The 17,419-nt window shown below is 44.0% G+C and overlaps 1 protein-coding gene across 1 annotated transcript in view; it reads left to right on the forward strand.

Moving 5' to 3' along the window:
- MSRA (methionine sulfoxide reductase A) overlaps positions 1-17,419 on the forward strand; it is a 326,674-nt gene that overhangs the window by 226,153 nt on the left and 83,102 nt on the right. The window contains exon 4 of the mRNA XM_012654932.1: positions 13,397-13,503. Within this exon, the coding sequence (XP_012510386.1) occupies positions 13,397-13,503 (107 nt within the window). The remainder of the gene's footprint in view (positions 1-13,396; positions 13,504-17,419) is intronic.

Below are 17,419 nucleotides of genomic sequence, written 5' to 3' on the forward strand. Positions count from 1 at the left end.
GCCTCTTGGTTAATGTACATGGAAAATATATTCCTATAGGAAGAAAATAGTTAAATTCCAATGTACAGACATCAGATGAACATACAGTTAGATGTGCATGAAACCACAGACCAAAATATGATAACATGCGATTATTAAAAGAAGCACATGTTAACACTGGAACATTAAAAGCAAAATATTTTAGTTCGGAAGAACTCTGGTATCAGTGGATTTAGTACTCCCAGGGAACCCTGTAGGTCCTAAACATGCAGTTGTGTGTAATTCATCTGCGGCCAGATTTTGAAGCCCGCTGCCTGAAGGGTGGGCGTGCGGCAGGGGAGAGCCGGGCTGCAGGAGAACGTGGCCATGGGTCACACACCACATCTGACCACACCCTCTACAATCCCTACTTGAGATGAGGTGGCAACTCTTGTCACATTTCCCAGTGAAAAGTGGCCCGCAAAAGGAAGCCACCAACAGAACAGAAGAGGACAGTGAAGACATCGTCAGACTGCCTGTTCCTTCTCGGGAAATAGATGTTTCAGAAGAGCGCAGCATGTTGGAGTTGGTGGCAGCTCTGATCTGGGAAGTGATAGCCCGTCTAGGTGCCTTTAAGAAACAAGAGTAAGTAATTACTAAACTCACTGGAGGACTGCTCTTGTCTGTGCCAGAATCGCTTATCAACAGAAAGACAAAACTCGAGTGAAAGTTGAGAAGGCGTTGACCTTTGATGTGAGGATGTGCCCCGGAAACACGGGATGCTCCGCAGAAATCTGACTCAAGAGAAATGTATTTTGATTAGCACGTTGAAAGATTTTAGTACCTTGTTTGTAGAGTCATTAAGGATTTGAAGGGGCTACTTACATTTTCTAGTTACAATTTGCTGCATTTTGTGGGATAAGCGGTATTCTAGAATGATATTTGCAAATATGGGGATTCTTGCTGATGTCAAGGGTCTTTCTAGAGTAGAAACAGCAAGAATTTAAACTTAAAGTCCCCTTTCAGTTAAATCAAATCTTCGTGGTGTGGACTAAGCAGAGAAAATTCTGCGTGTTCTTTGCTGCTTCAAGGGACTGGAGCAGTTCTCACGGCATCGGCTGGGATGGGCAGGCGAAGTTCCCACACACAGTCTGCCGTTGGGAAGGGAGCACAGCTGGTAAGAGAAAGATTGGAAGGTCCAGGCTTTTTAAGATATAGGTGGAGCCAGAGACCTGTCATTCCAGAGCCACGACGCAGGGCGTCCAGAGAGGCGCCACTCAGTGGAGTAGCCGCAGGCGGAGTAACAGACCCGCGAGCATCGTTGTACATTCAGCCAGTAAATGGAATGCTCTTTTCTCTTAATTTGCCAACTACCACAAATCCTCTACTTTTGTCGAAACATTCAGATACCACCGTTTAAGCTCTTACGTCCTGTCATGGTTGTCTGTCTTATTCATGGGACAAATACAGTTCCTCTAGGCTTCTGAGGACAGACCGACAAGTGCCCCTTCCTGACCAGGTGGTCCCCAGACTCCCACAGTCTCCAGGTGACGCAGCAGAGCCTGAGGTTTAGGAGATTTGGGTTCCCGTCCCAGCTTGGCGACCTTGGCCAAGACGTTTACCCCATCTGAACCTCCATTTTTCTCAGCTATGAAACAGGTATAACAATATCTCTACTGGGCTATCGTAAGAATTAAATAAAATAATGAGAACATGGCATGAAAAGGGTAAGGTCCCACGAAATGCTAGGTATCATCGTTATGTCTTTCTCAACACAAGAATACAATTTCACCGGATTTTTACATTTATTTTTATATTCACATTGCCCTTGATTTCTTTCTGTAGGAAAATATTTACCCTTCATCTACTAACGTGTGGGTTTCTACCCATGGAGATTCTTTTGTCCCTCATGCTGTTGGAGAGAGAGCTCAGCACTGTTTAATTTTCATTCTGGGGTGCTGCTGGGGGAGCTGGTGGATCCTTGGTCAAGTTCACTGCTGACACAGCAATCAAGAGAAGCAGACGTGGTCCCCGCCTTTCATGCCCGGCCTGTGCCCTAAGCAGCATGTTCTGCGCACGAATAGCACGGTTCAAACCTCCTATTCCTGCTTAGGCTACAGGGCACAGACCGTGTGCCTTGGGCCAAGCCACAGGTACACAAGGCAGAGACCAGTTTTGTCTGACTCCACCCCATAAATCTGACTCCTCATTTACAACCCATTTTGTGCTCCTCGATCCGGGGCAAGGGATAGTGACATTTGTTAAGCACCTCTTCTGGGCCAGTCTTAGTGACAGATGTTTTATAATTCTAATTTCATTTAATTCTGACCATACCCGTATGGAGCAGGGATCATTGTCTGCATCAAACAGAAGAGAAGCAAGGCTCCCAATCGCGCCTGGTGTGGACGGCCGTGTTTGCACCCAGCTCTGTCCACAGCTCAAGTCTGGTTTCCTTCCGCTGCACTGGAGAGGTCCAGGCTTCTTGCCTGGGAGGACCTCTTCTAAGGATGGACATTCTTGTGGGTCGCCCACGTGTTAATAGCTGTGCCTTCATATTTAGAAGCAAATGCATTAAAGTGCTACTGTGCATTTAATCACACTTTAAATTGAATGCCCATTTTATTCACCACCACATCAAGTATCTCTGGAAAACTGAAATGCTCACACACATCACGCGTTCTGCAGCCTCTAGGCCACGCCTGCTGCACAGCTGGATGTGTGGGCCTCCCGTGGTAGCTCCCAGCCTTCCCAGGGGACTGTGTGGCCTGGAAACTGTCCCCGTGTCCTCCTTCGGGAGCCAGCAGCCTTTCTACAGAGGCCTCTGGCCGAGATAGCAGGTTCACCCCAAGATCGATCGGTTTCCCCACTTGTGTAGTGCCAGGATTTTAGCCAGTATGCAGCCACCAGTGAAGACTGAATTCCCCAGACTCCGAGAGCTAAGTGTGGCCATACGTCAAAATTCTAACAACCGAGCCTAAGTAGAAGTGAAGGTGTCACTTCTGGGTTGTGTGGCCGTGGAGGAAGGGGTGTTCTCTTTACTTCCTCCCTCCTGACACGCTGGTGCGGGACTGAAGTGTGAGCCGTCGTGGCCCACGCGGTCGGGGCCACACCCTGGTGCTGATGGAGCTGCAGAGCGGAAGGATCCATCGTCGCCGTGCCAGGCTGGACTCTGTGGGCAAGAACTGCCCTGTTTAAATTACTATAAATATTTTGGTTCATTTTAGGTCCTTTTTTTTCTCCTTTTCTATAGCAGCTGAACCTCTATCCTAACTAACACTTCAACTATAAGCCAGTGATGAACTCCCAGTCACCCCTCTGAAAACTTAATTAAAATATTCCTTTAATTAAAATGTCTTTAATCAAAACTGTTGTTAAAAGTGTGGACTCTGGGGTTAGAGAAGCCGTGGCTTAGTGCCATGCACGAGCTGTGTGGCCAAGTCTCATTCCCTTCTGTATCTTCTCGACCACCCGGGTCCTGTAACAGCCTCCTGCCTGGCCCGCCTGCCCTTTCCTGCTCCACAATCACCTGGTAAAAACACAAAACAAGGTGTGTCTCTCTGCTGCTTAGAGCACTTTGCTGGTTGCCCAGTTAGTCTGGGATGACGTGCAGACTCTGTACAGTGGCCAGCGCGGCCTGGGATTGGCCGATCAGCACCCCCTTCTCCAACCCCTGCTCCTGCCACGGTCCCCATGCAGCCTGCGCCCTGCCTGTCAGCAGCCGTGACGCTCCTTTGTTCCACTCCTGGAAGACACGGGCGCCTTCTTGCCCTGGGGCCTGTGCCTACTGCTGCGTCTGCCCACAGCTCTTGGCGGGACCGTGTCTTCGTGTCCTTTAGGGCTCATCCAAAGATGATGTCCTATCCTCAGAGAGGTCTTCCCTGCCCCCAGCCCCACGTGTTTCCCACCACCGCGCTCTCTCTCTCCTTCCTAACACGTATCTCAAGGTAGAATTACTTGTCGGTTTACCTGTTTCTTGTTTATTCTCTGACCCCTCCAGAAGGTAAGTGTCGGATTAAACGTTTTCTCGTTGAACGAGTGAACGAGCCTCTGTTTCTGCATCTGGGAAACAGGTCCTACCCCCTAAGCATGTGTCAGGATGTATGAGGGCATGTCGCTCGTGTATGCTATAGAGTCAGCCTCAGTGTCTGACGGCTTTTGTGCTCACGCCGCCTGTGGAAGAGCCACGTCCGCAGCTGCCGTTTGTTTGCCTTGTTCCTTCGTGAATCCAGCATCCCTCTGTCATTTCTCCCCGGCTCGTGCTCTGATTACCCCCGATGGTTTCCTATTCTTGGTTCATACCCTTTATCCTCAATCAGCTCCTCATCAGCCCTTTCCCTCCCACACCCACCCCGCACCTCCAACGCCACGCTCCCTTTGTCCTGGCCTGGCTTGCCCCGGGGGGCCACACTGCCTATGCTGTTTCCTGGGCCCCTGGCCCGCACACCCTGGCTGGCTGTCTTAGCCCCCAGAGCCATGAGTGGGGGACCATGTGGGGCTCCTCAGCCCATGCTTGGAACTAGAGAACCCCCAAGGACACATCCCTATCCCATGCCCTCGGACCCCACATGCCCCCCAACCAGACACACACACTCACCATGAAGCATTGTTCCAGGTGCATTGTTGCCAGGAGGTCCCCAGAGACAGGGGTGGGACTGGTCCCTTCCATCCTCAGCAGGTTTGCCAGTCTCTTCCCAGGGGCACTCTGGAGCAGTGCGCCCCCCGTGCTGTCTTCTGGGAAACATTAATTGGAGGGAGAAAAATCCTAGTCTCCTTCTGTTCCCCATCAACTTGGCAATTAAGTGCTGGTGTTCATAGATTTGAACTTGCCACATTAATATCTGAACTTGGTTGTGCTGACCCTTTTAAGTTAGTTTTTTTTTTTTTTAAAAAATAAGTCACCAGATTTGAAGGACTATCCTTTTTTTAGACCATGTACAAGGAATCTATCATCTGCAAATAATTAGACAGTGGGAATTATATTGTATTGCTAATGAGCAGATGTGCATACTGATAGTGGGGAACAGCTGCACAAATATAAAATGCAAAAACGACCCAAACCCAGCATTATGAATTCTGAAAGGGGTTGCATTCTTTTAGGAATTTCAGAAACAGAGAAAAATGAAACAAAGAATTTAACTGATATTTTTCTTTATTAATTGTTCTTTCAGTCACACTTTCCCTTGCATGACATTATCATACACGTACATTGCATCTTTGCTATTTGCACTTTCAAACCCCTCTCTCTTGTGAGGCGGTAGAGCTTATATTTAACATATTTCCTTTGCTTTTGTAGTGTTGTTAGGATTTTGTGGCTCCAAACCGAATGAAAGACTTACTGGGGGTCTTTTCTGGGCTGAGCGTGGTACGTAGCCGCTTATGTGTACATAATCCCATTTGATCTTTAAAGTAACCTGTGAACCTTGGACCTTTTTCACAGATAAACAAACAGGCCCAGAGATGAGAAGTGATTTGGCACAAGCCAGTTAGTACATTATGTGACGGAGCTGGAATTTGGACCTAAGGGCTCAGTTCTAAGCCTGTGTTCTTCCATTGTGTGGCACACGACCCCACGTTATTATACAACACTATTAGCGAGCAGAAAACATGACCCACCAGGGCTGGAATAGCAGCACATTATCCAGTGACCTCGAACTCCTTGTACTGTTCATTATCCTTTTATAATCCTGTTAAGGGTTTGTAAGATGAGGAATCAGGCTTTTGAAATCTTTCTGCCAGAAAGAATTTCACATATGTTAGATAGTACTGGTTAGGTCCTTTAGAATTTGAATAAATATCTGAAATGATATAAAATCAATAAAAAGACATGAAGTCAGAAGAATTAGTCTACTTCACATAAAAGAGTACCAAATTAGAGAAGAGAAAAATCAGAGCTGACAACATTGGCAGGAGCTGTAACTACCAGGTTCTGGCAATGGCAGGCTAGGATATTCAGACCAACTTTCTCACCGAGAGCAACTCAAAATGTTGGATAAAATATAAAAAAGTATTGAAATCGTCATATCAAAGAACTGACAAAATCATTAGGAATTACCAGGTTAAAATGCAAGGGAACAGAGGAAACCAGACAGGTAAGGAGAGGATTAACAATACCTTTGTTATGAGCAAATTTGCAGATCCCAGAAAATTTGCAGTTTTGAGAGCCTGATGAAGGATATAGAGGGTGTGACCGACACAGTTAGAGCACTTGACCTGATGGACATACAGAACACTGTCCCCTACACCTAGAAGTGCACTTTCTTCTCAACTGCACACGGAACATACACTAGGCCATGAAAGGCTCAATATGTTTCAAAGGGATTACAATCATATAGATTATGTTTCTCTCATCATAATGCAGTTATGCTAGAAATCAGTAGCAAAAAGATATCTAGAAAATCCCCTATGTTAGACAATTTTAAATTTCTAACTGTCCTATTTATGAAATATAAATCATGATGGAAATTAGGAAATATTTGGAATCAAACGATAAATTGAAATACTACACATCAAAACTCGTAAGGCATAGCTAAATCAGTTCTTAGAGGGAAATATAGAGCTTTCCATTCACATGTAAGATGAAAAGAAAGGCCAAGCCAAGCATCTGTCTCAAGAACTTAGAAAATCAGCAACAAAGTAAACCCAAGCAGTACAGAATAAGGAAATGATAAAGAGCGGAAATAAATGAAATGGGAAGCAAACAGGCAGTAGAAAGGATCAAAAAAAGCCAAGAGCTGGTATTTCAAAATGGCCATAAAATTGATAAAACTTTGGGAAATTGATCAAGGAAAAAGTGAGAAGGCACAAACGTCCAATTTCAGGAATACAAAATGGGATGTCACTAAAGATGCAGGAGACTTTGCAGATAGTAGGGGGGCATTATAAGTAACTATTTCAATAAATTTGAAAAGTTAGATAAAGAAATTCTTTAACAATATAGCTTAGCAGAACCAAATAGATTATGATCATTAAAGAAATTGAATCAGTATTTAAAAAGCTTTTCATAAAGAAACCACTATGTTCAGATGGCTTCATCCGTGAGTTCTACAACATTTAAGGAAGAAATAATTGCAGTCTTCCATGTTGTCTTCCAGAGATTAGAGAGAGATGCAGTTCATCTTATGATCCTTGCATAATCTTGATACCAAAACTCGACGGCGTAAGAAAAGAAAATTATAGGACAATCTTCCTCATGACTGCATGTGCAGAAATCAGAATTAGCAAACTGGATTTAATAGTACATTGGAAGATAATGCATCATGACCGATGTAGGTTCCTTCAAAGAATACAAGCTTGGTTTAGCACTGCCAGCCTGGGCCTCTGAAGAGTTCACGAAGCAGAACTGTTACCAACTCCTTTTTGCTAATTGGACTCTGCATGATTAAGAAAGAAACTTCTATTAAGTTCAGTCACTGGAATTTCAGGGCTTATTTATTTACCAGGAATTGGTACCTTGAAGTCGAGTGCTACCAACAAAACTGAAAAAAACATGGCATCGGCTTAGTGGTTGGGCAGCTGGAAGGTCCAATATTGGGTCTTGGTTATGGTTATGGCTCCCGAAATTGTTTTACAAATTCAGTGCAAAGCCAAATGAAATCCCAACAGTTTTTTGTTGTTGTTGTTTTTGTTCTTTTTGTGTTCTTAACAACTAATTTTGACATTTATAAGGAAATGCAGAAGTCTGAGAAACAGCAAAGATACTGTTACGTAAGAACAGGAAGATGAGAGGACTTATTCGTCCAGATATCAAGAGTCATAAAGCTATAGCTGTTAAGACAATGTGAATTTGATGTAGGGACAGATGAATGGACCAGTGCAATAGAATAGAGAACCCAGAAGCATACTCGCATGACAGGTGATACAGTTGGCATTTCACAGTACGGGGGAAAGAATGACTTTTTTTTTTTTTTATTTCAGCGTATTATGGGGGTACAGATGTTTAGGTTATGTATGTGGCCCTTGCCCCTCCTCCCCCCAAGAATGACTTTTTAATCAATAGTGATAAGATGATATTCTTATAGTAAAAAATTTAATTGGATTTCTCCCTTACACCATACACAAAAATCAATTCCAAGTAGATTAAAGAGCTGAATGTGAAAGGCAAATGTGCAAAACTTCAAGTAGATAATATCATTATGACTTTGGGTTTGGGAAGAATTTCCTAAACAAGACACAAAAAACACTAATCCATAGAGGAAAAATATTTGATAAATTTAATTATATTAAACTCACACAACTTTGGTTCATCAAAAAACATCATAAAGAAACTGACAAGAACAGGGAGATTTTTTTGATATAGGATTAGTATTCAGAATATTAAAAAAAAGATTTAAAAATATATACGGTAGATTTCTTTTAGAAAAAAAAGACAAGCTGCTAATAGAAAAATGAGCAAAGTACTTGAATAACGGTGAAGAAACATATGAAATGATAATGTCATTATTAATCAGGCAAATGCAAATTAAGATCAAGTGAGATTCCGTTACATACCAAGCAGACTGACAAAAAGTAAAAAGTCTGACCTTAGCAGACTTTAATGAATTGGCAAACATTTAGAGCTCCAGGAACTCTTGTGCAGTAATGTGGGTTTGTAAATTGATACGACTACTCGGGAAAAATGGGTCAGCATGTCGTTAAGTTGAAGACATGCAAACCCTGTAAGCCCACAGTTCTATTTCTGGATATGTGCTCAAGAGAAACTCATGCATACGTGTAACACAATACATGTCAAGAATGTCCTTTGCATGCATTGAATGTTTTTTGCAGAACATTCTTGACATGTACTCTGTTACACGTATGCATGCATGTATTCTGGTATACATACATGTGTTTTGTTATACATAAGGTGGTGGTGTTCATCAGCAGTACAATGTAGAAATACCTCTCGGTTTATTCATGCAGTGGGATATTATAAAGCCGTGAAAATGAAGACAGTGGAAGGAGCTCATGAGCATAGTAGTAAGTGAAAGATTCAAACCACCATATAATTTCATTTATGTAAATTTCAAAAGCAGTCCAAACTAAAGTATGTTTTTTCTGGATGTGTCTATGTGCTGAGGAAATTGTCACAAAAGCCAACTACAGAGAGGGAGGGCACTGTCCTCAGTGAGGACACATGGAGGGCTCTGCAGGGGGCTGGCAGTGCTCCGCTTCTCCACATTGGTGATGGTCATGTGAGTGTTCACTTTACATTAAATAATTATAATCACATTATATAATATATTATCTATCACAAAGTAATCATAAAGTGGACACTTTAATAACTATGCATTTATGTTATATGGACTTGTATGTTTTATGTATTTTTCTGTAATCAAATCTGGAACCTACAAAGGCATAATATGTTGATTGCTACTTCTGCTCATAACGTGCACAATATCCGTGGTGAGCGACTAGCTCCATGCTTGTGCACGCACACATACGCTTCCTGCTGATTCAAATGTACACATTTTGTGACTCTCATTTGCACGCCTGATGTTTTGTAGTGGGAACTTTGGCTGACTTTTACTATAAAACATTAAGAATTAGATTGAAAATGGTGACATAACAATTCGAATATATTGAAAGTTTCCTTATACTTTCATTATTTGGCCAAACTTGGGAGTTTGGAGCATAAACAGACAGGGAGTCCCAGAAAACATTCTAGAAGACATATAATAATTAAAAATATTTCCCCTTTGGCCAGTCATAAACAGAATTTCCCTTTTATACAAGCAAAATCCACACTACGATAACTTTTTACCTTTTAGGAAGAAATCACCACCTCTTTTCAAAATAGTTTATTTATGATTATAGAAGTAATGCCTGCTCATTGCTGAAAATAAAAACCTTTCTTTTTGTTTTTAGATACCGAGTGAATATTTGGCACCTCTGTTAGATAACAATATTCTTTTATCTCTCTTGAGATGCATCACATGAAAAAGTACAGAGAACGTCATGAGAACAGTAGTGACAATGGGTATCTCCTTGTAGAAGAGAGCCACATAATAGCTTTCATAGTCCGCTACATTCCGCTTTTTTTTTCTTCACTTAAATTACATATTATTTACAAATTGGAATAATAGTGGTTAAGATCATGGACTTTGGAGTTAGATGGTTCCAGATGCGCCACTGGCCTTGTCCGGGCACCTAACCTCTTTCTGAGTGTTAGTCCCACTTTCTGGGAACGGGGTTTGATAATCACACTCCAGGTACTTGCAGAACTGGGATAACGTAAGTAAAGCCCAGGTGAGGGCTCTGGGACCATTAGCTGTTTCGATGACTTCTCTCCCTCCCTCCCTTCCTTCCTTTTGATGAAACAAGGGCCGTCCGTTCATTTATTCAATGTTTTAAATTTAAAATGGGCCATCAGTTGAAATTGACAGAATTAACTTTTCAGTCAGCTAGAGTAAGATCACTCCATATTAATAAGGCTTGTCTCAAACACCTGCGGGAAAGGCCAGGTGCGCCGGGAAGGCTCACGTGGGCAATAATAAGAAGTGCCACCCGTCACTGAAAGGGATGCAGGCTCGTCGGCTGTGGGAGGACTCCAGGGCACTGCAGCATCCTTCCCCTCGGAGACCCTATTTTCCAGCAGAAGGCAGGAGGCCACCCTGAAACAGCACGTGGGGTGGCTCTTCCGCTGAGGCCACCATCCTGGACCGCTGCCAGATGCAGGTGGCCTTTTGCTGCAGCGGACTGTGGGTTGGGATCATTTTTCTCTTAGCAACAGTCTGTAAAAGGGAAGAACGTGGAGTTCATGCTGGCGGGAGCCACTCTATATTTGCAGCCAGCGTGGGTAGCCCTGCTAATGAGTCTGCTCCTTTGAAGTTCCCTGAGGTAGGCATGGTAATTTCAGATCCTTAGGAATGTGTCCCTACTTGCCCTGGTGTTCACTATCAGCTGGTCACTCCTGGGACCCCACAAAGTGATCACCTAGCACCAGCTCATAGCATGAACTTCCCTTTACAATCAGGATGGATAAACTCATCCCCTGTGCTCCAGTATGGATTAAGCATTTCTCTGTTTTTTAGTGGTTTCTCCACCTCTGCTGAGAGGGAGAGAAATCTTAGAGCAATCTCAGGGTGGTTTGTCCCTTTAAAATCTTCTTTGGAGAAGGTGGATGGAGAAATCTCAAACAGTTGGTAGATGCCAAGAGGTCAGTCCTCATGAAGAATGCCCCAAAGCCCAGTCCTCATTAATCAGTTTATGGAGTATTATGGGAGAATTTTAAGCACAAGACGTTGTTTCTGAGCCAGCAATTCTCCGTTCATCCCCCACAGCAAGCCCACTGCTTGCTTTCCTGGGACGTGCAAACAGCCAGATAGTGTCCGTAATTTATCCTCTTAGTTTTTCCAAAGCCAAGCGGAGGGCACAGTGAACTTTGCAGTATCTGCTGAGACTGTGTGAAAGAGAGTTCCGGGTCGTCGAAGATGAACTCAGCCAGGGTTCCACAGATTTCTGCAGCTCCCACGAGTCTGATCTTTCCACGCATCTCTGGGCCCAGGTGTGACTTGTCAAGACACCTGTGTGGCCTCACGCTCAGGTGAGCAGCTTCGTTTCCCACCAGGCCCCTTGTGGGACCCAGCCCTGTCTCTCGGCAGTCCTCAGAACCTACCAAGCCTGTTCTTATTTCTGTGCACCTCATACGCCACATCCAGGAGCACTTTGTCCCATTGTCTTCGATTGTTTTGCTGTGACTGTTCGTGCATGAATTTGGAAAGGAGAAAGAGCGCTGGTGTCAGGTAGATTGAGGTTTAAATCATAGGACGGCCATTTACCCTCTATGTGACCTCACTTAATGTCAGGTGGCAGGTCACTTAAAGTCTCTGATCCATAATTTCCTTTTTGTCCGAGAGGGTTATGATTATCTTCGTCACAGGACTCACGTGAGGACTAAATAAGGAGGGACACCCAAGACCTGGCACAGAGAAGCGCAGCGTCGAGCTCGCGCCTGCTCTCTCCCCTCCCTCCCTCCCTCGTCCGGGTTATTTCTGGAGATCAAGGATTATGACCTAATTCTTCTGTGGCCTCCACAGTGTTGAGTGCACAGTTGGCACTAGTTGAGTTCTTTTTACTGGAGAGAACATACTCATTTGCAGAAGAAGGAAAGACATCTACGGGTCATTCTGTCTCTCAACGACATTTTTCTGTCCTTTCTCAGAATATAATTTTGGCTAATTTTGTCCTCTGCAGAACAGCATCATAAAGGCCATTTCAGTCAATTTATGATGGTCGAGTATTTCCTTTGTTTCTTGATTCAGGGAGGAGACAAACAGGGCCACGTCTTGTATTTGCAGCAGCTCCTAGATGTTGTTTTTCTGCCTGGATTTTACCGTGTAGAGCATCCAAGCATTTTTCCCAGTGAACCATCTTTCTCATCCGGGCTTCAGGCTTGCCGCTGAAGTGCTCATCTTCTTAAGAGGCGGGGCCTCTGGGCTTTGACACAGCTGCTGGCCGTGTTGCAGCTGCTCTTGCGAGAAGTTCCAGTTCCTTCCATGTCCCCGCAGGCATCATGCTGTTCCCTGGTCCTTACCTTTGTTCTGCCTCCTGAAGGGCGGCTCACCCCTGAGTGCCCACCTGCTGCTCTTTCAGGACATCCTCGATGCAACCTTCCAGAACTGGGCCCCTCCCTCCGGTCACACGAACTTGCCCACTCCCCTCTTTGACCCCGTTATTTTTAACCTGCACAGAGTTTTCCTGTAACACCTCTAATACCTGGTTATCTTACTGGTCTCTGTTTCCCCTTACTGTACTTGGAGTGTGACTAGTTGAAAATGATCCCGCATCTCTGTGTCTTATTTCTAAATCCCAGGACATGGTCCATTTGACTATGACACAGTGATCTACTGGGGCTCTACAGTAAGCCTGTAGCTGTTTCATTCTGGCGACTCTATCACTCACTCAGAAATGCAATGCCACCCACACTGCAGCCACTGGGACAGGTGGAAAGTACACTTCGCTGGATTTAAGCCCGAGGTTTCCTTTGACTAGGTGGACGACCTTAGCCGCAGGTGTAGGACTGCTACAAGCCAAGCACCGTGCCAGGCACTTGCCCACATTATCCCATCTCCCCATCTTCCGCGCAGGGTGTCTCATTAGGATCCAAGGGAAAGATGTGCATCGTAGTACGTTCCATGTGATAGATGGAGTAGGTTCTCACTTAAATATTTGCGTATAAAGCTGCATATTTATAGAGCATCTAGTATGATCCAAGACCTCCGATACATTTATCTAAGTTCAAAGATATTTGTTATAATTAAAACAGGCAAATCAAAACAGGTACATTCCATGCTTGTTTAAAGAAGGCTATGTCAAGATAAAATTAAAACAAGCCCTTGGCAGCACATCAGTCCTAAAGACCAGATGAGGAAAGCGTCAGAACGCCTCGGCATCTTGCCCGGCTGGACCCGGCACTGTTGCCCGGCGACCCTGCGTAATCTCTCCGCTTTCCGCTCTCCAGGCATGCGCCAGGGCAACGACCACGGCACTCAGTACCGCTCAGCCATCTACGCGACCTCGGCCCAGCAGATGGAGGTGGCCCTGCGGTCCCGGGACGACTACCAGAAGGTAGGGCCGCCGTGACTCGGGCCAGGTCCCGACTTCAGAGCGGAGCCTGGTTCCTTTTACCTCGAGTCGTGTCTGTTTGCACAACTGTTAGAAATTTCTCTCAGCCTCTTGGAGTAGAGCCATTGTGCCTGATAAACCTGCTAAGTGCGATTTTAAGAGCAGGCCCCTATGCGTTTCTCTTTAAAATCAACTTATGCAGATGAATATGTCACTTGTGAAAATACAGAAAATACAGTCTCTGTCTCTGTCTCTCTCTGAATCTTTCTTTTCTTCTTCTCTCTGGATTAGTTTGCTCAGGCCACCAGAACAAAACACCCTGCGCTGGGCAGCTTCAACTAACGACGTTATTGTCTGTCAGGTCTGGAGGCTGGAAGTCCAAGATCACGTGTGGGCAGGGCTGGTTCCGTCTGGGGGCTGTGTGGGAAGGTGTGTTCCAGGCCTCTGTCCTTGGCTGTCCTCGGCGTCTGCTCCCTGTGTATGTTCACATCATCTTCCCCTTAGGTGTGTCTGTTTCTGTGTCCAAATTGCTCCAGTCATACTGGATTAGGGCTGACTCTAATCCAATCTGTGAAGCCCTGTCTCCAAGCGAGGCCACATTCCGAAGGGTTAGGACCCAACATATCTTTTTGTGGGGGACAGAATTCAACCATAATCCTCACCCTCTTGCCAGTAGCAATCAATTGAATTAGAATAAAAATACTTCTCAGAGATATATACATTATATCACAAAATAATTATTTTCACTATTAACTTGTACAGTATTTTTAAAACCTCCAACAGAGGTTTAGTTCTTTTAAAAAGACCTTGATGTTGCTTTCGTTTTTAGAGTTTCGTGATAATGCGCACATTTTAATCATCATTATATTTTCTGATGTGGACTCACTTCTGACCGTAGAGCTAGTAGCTACTAGAATGCCGACCGTTCTGGGTTGCACAAGTGCGGGCTCCGGTACCGCGTGCTGGGCAGGAGGCAGGACGCACGTGGCGCGAGTGTGGGCGGGTTGCTGCAGGCAGGGGCGCTGTGAAGGGAGTGAGAGCCCGCGCGGCCCTGGGCGCCTTGCTGGGGCTGGCGTCGGAGGCAGGTGAGGCCACGAGGATTCTAAGTGGCGTGTGGGTGCCGGCTGGATGCGGGCCGTGTGAATGCTGCTGGTGCCACTGTCCCCAAGGCGTCCTTCCCAGCCCCAATCCAGGGAAGGCAGCTGACAACAGTGGCTCAAGGATGATTTGCCATAATCAAGTGACTTTCTGGCACCTCTTAGAGCAGAGAGAGAAAAATACAAGTTTAATTTTCAGCAGGACATCCTGCTACAATCATATAGTGATATAATACATAGTTTATATAACATGGTTGTATATAGTATGTGTATATATAGCTATATAATAATAGTAATAATAGAACAACAGTAACAGTACCATCTGAATACTTATTACATGCTAATTACTGCTTTAAGTATTTCACATAAGTGATATCATTAATAAATCTTTGACTATATTTATATGCATACATAACTATAATAGATATGTTTAGATATAGGTGTGTATGTATCTCTGTCTTTATGTAAAATTGTATACATTCATGTATTTCTGAGGCCTTTGTTTTTAGTTTTAAAACAGGTATGAATTTCTAACGGTTCATTCAACTGGTATTGTTGATAATACACACATGCACACACAAGAAATCAATCATTTGCAGTGCCCGTGAGAAGTGATATTATTAGCTTTTATACCATAAAGAAGTTGATCTGTGCTTTTACATTAATCTTAAAAAGTAATGTGGGGTGGGTGCGGTGGCTCACACCTGTAATCACAGCACTTTGGAAGGCTGAGGTGGGACGCTGGAGGTCAGGAGTTTTAGACAAGCCTGGGCAACATAGTAAGACCCTGCCTCTACAAAAAAAATTTTAAACAATTAGCTGGGCATGGTGGCATGCACCTGTAGTCCCAGCTACTCGGGAGACTGAGGCAGGAGAATCCCTTCAGCCTGGGGGTTGGAGGCTGCAGTGAGCTATGATCATGCCACTGTATTCCAGCCTGCATGATAGAGCAAGACCCTGTCTCAAAAAAAAAAAAAAAAAAGGTAATATGGTTTCTAATAAAGCCCACCAAATAAGGGGAGATTTAGGTCTCACCAAGTCCTTTTACCACTGATGGAAGGACAGCAGGGAGCTGAGGAAGTGACCCCTGCAGTTGGTTCTACAGTGTTTTATATCTAGGGTGACCTTGAACAAACTCCCGAAACAACAGAGGTGTTTAATCTAGGGAGAGTCATTTTTAACATTACCGGATTAGGGTCTAGAACTCTGTAATCTCATCAAAAACATTCAGTTTTATTTCTAAAAGCAGAGAAATTCTGCAGATGGCTCATTCCATCCGTTTTATTTATACTGCTTTCCCCTTTAAAGGTTGGCATTTCTGGCCCTGTCCCTCCATTCTGGGAATTTGTCTTTTGTGAGCCCTGGTGGGACCCCGTGCACTAACTATAACATTGACTAGGTTACTAATTTAATAGTCTCCCCTAGTTCGCCCCCAGTGACCCCCTAGTAACCAGCTTCTTCAGCAACTTCTTTATATGTGAAGTTCAGAGTGACAGTATTGCTTACCACAGAGCAGCCATTTGAACATAAAATTAGCTGATTTTATCACAGGGACCAATTGTTGAGCTAATTAGATGTGCAGTACTGCTGAGGAGCCAGAAACCAAAAGTGATTTTCCATCGAAACTGTGGTTTTCTGCAAAGTTGGCTGGGCCGTGGATACCAGGCTCACCCACGACCACAGGAAGGGAGGACTGGCTGAAGAAGTTTGCGAACTTCTAATCAGTGCAGAAGGGGCAGCAAGGCCTTGAGGAGGATCCAGGCTCACAGAGTGAAACTTGAACTTCACACTGAGCTTGCTGACCTTGGAAGTGCTGGATTCTGCTCGCAGATACTTGACAGCTGCTTCGTGTCTTTGGTGAGCCGAGGACGTGGCATCAAATGTGGGGGTGGTAGTCTTGCCTTTCTTTTCTTAACCTCTTATTTAAAAAAAAAAAAAAAATTCCCCAAAGAGTTTCATGGTGGAATTATTTGCTTATAGCATTAATGGGAAGAGATAATCTAATGTATTATTAATTGTTTTTGTATTATCACACGCGGACAATTTACCTCCCAAGTGAACCTGCCATGACAAACATTTTCTAATATCACAAACCGAACATGGGCTCTGGTAGGGCTTGGGCATGGTTCACATGTGATTGGAATTGAACCTTTTGATCACTGACAAATTATGTTTCTTGAAATTTGAAAGGCAGTAAATCTAAAGATAGTTCTTTTGGCCACATGACCAACCTCCTCCCAGCTCCTCAAGCTTCACGAACAGTAGGCACAACATCTCCTCTGGATGTTTCTTTCATTAAAAACAGAGAAGAAAAGCAGTGATTTTTTTTTTGCATACATTTTATAATATATTAAGTTCTAATAAGAATAAAACCTTTCTAAAACCAATGCTAAATTACCCACTATGTTTCAAATATAAAATAGTGTTTTGAAAACCTGTCTCTATCAGTTTCTCAGTTTGTATTCATCCATCCATATCTTCAATATGTAGCTATAATCTTTAAATGTTTGCCATAATATTATCTTAAATTTCAACAGTCTGGCATATCATCTGTCATCTATGTGTTTGTCTGTACTCAATACAGTGTCATTTTAAAGAAAAGTGCCCAAAGTGAAAGATAAAAAACAGTATGTAACGATTAGGTTATAGCTCGAAATTTTTAGAGGAAAGGTTCATCTTTGCTTATTGAATTTTCTTCCCACTTAGATTGCAGCCAGATATTCAGTGACTCCCCATGTCATGCTCTCCAGTTAAGTCCTGGAAAGTTGTGGTTTGACCACTGTGTGTGTGTCTGTGTGTGTGTGTGTGTGTGAGAGAGAGAG

The sequence above is a fragment of the Propithecus coquereli genome, unplaced genomic scaffold, assembly GCF_000956105.1.
Source record: "Propithecus coquereli isolate 6110/MARCELLA unplaced genomic scaffold, Pcoq_1.0 Scaffold451, whole genome shotgun sequence".
In the NCBI taxonomy this organism is placed as follows: domain Eukaryota; kingdom Metazoa; phylum Chordata; class Mammalia; order Primates; family Indriidae; genus Propithecus; species Propithecus coquereli.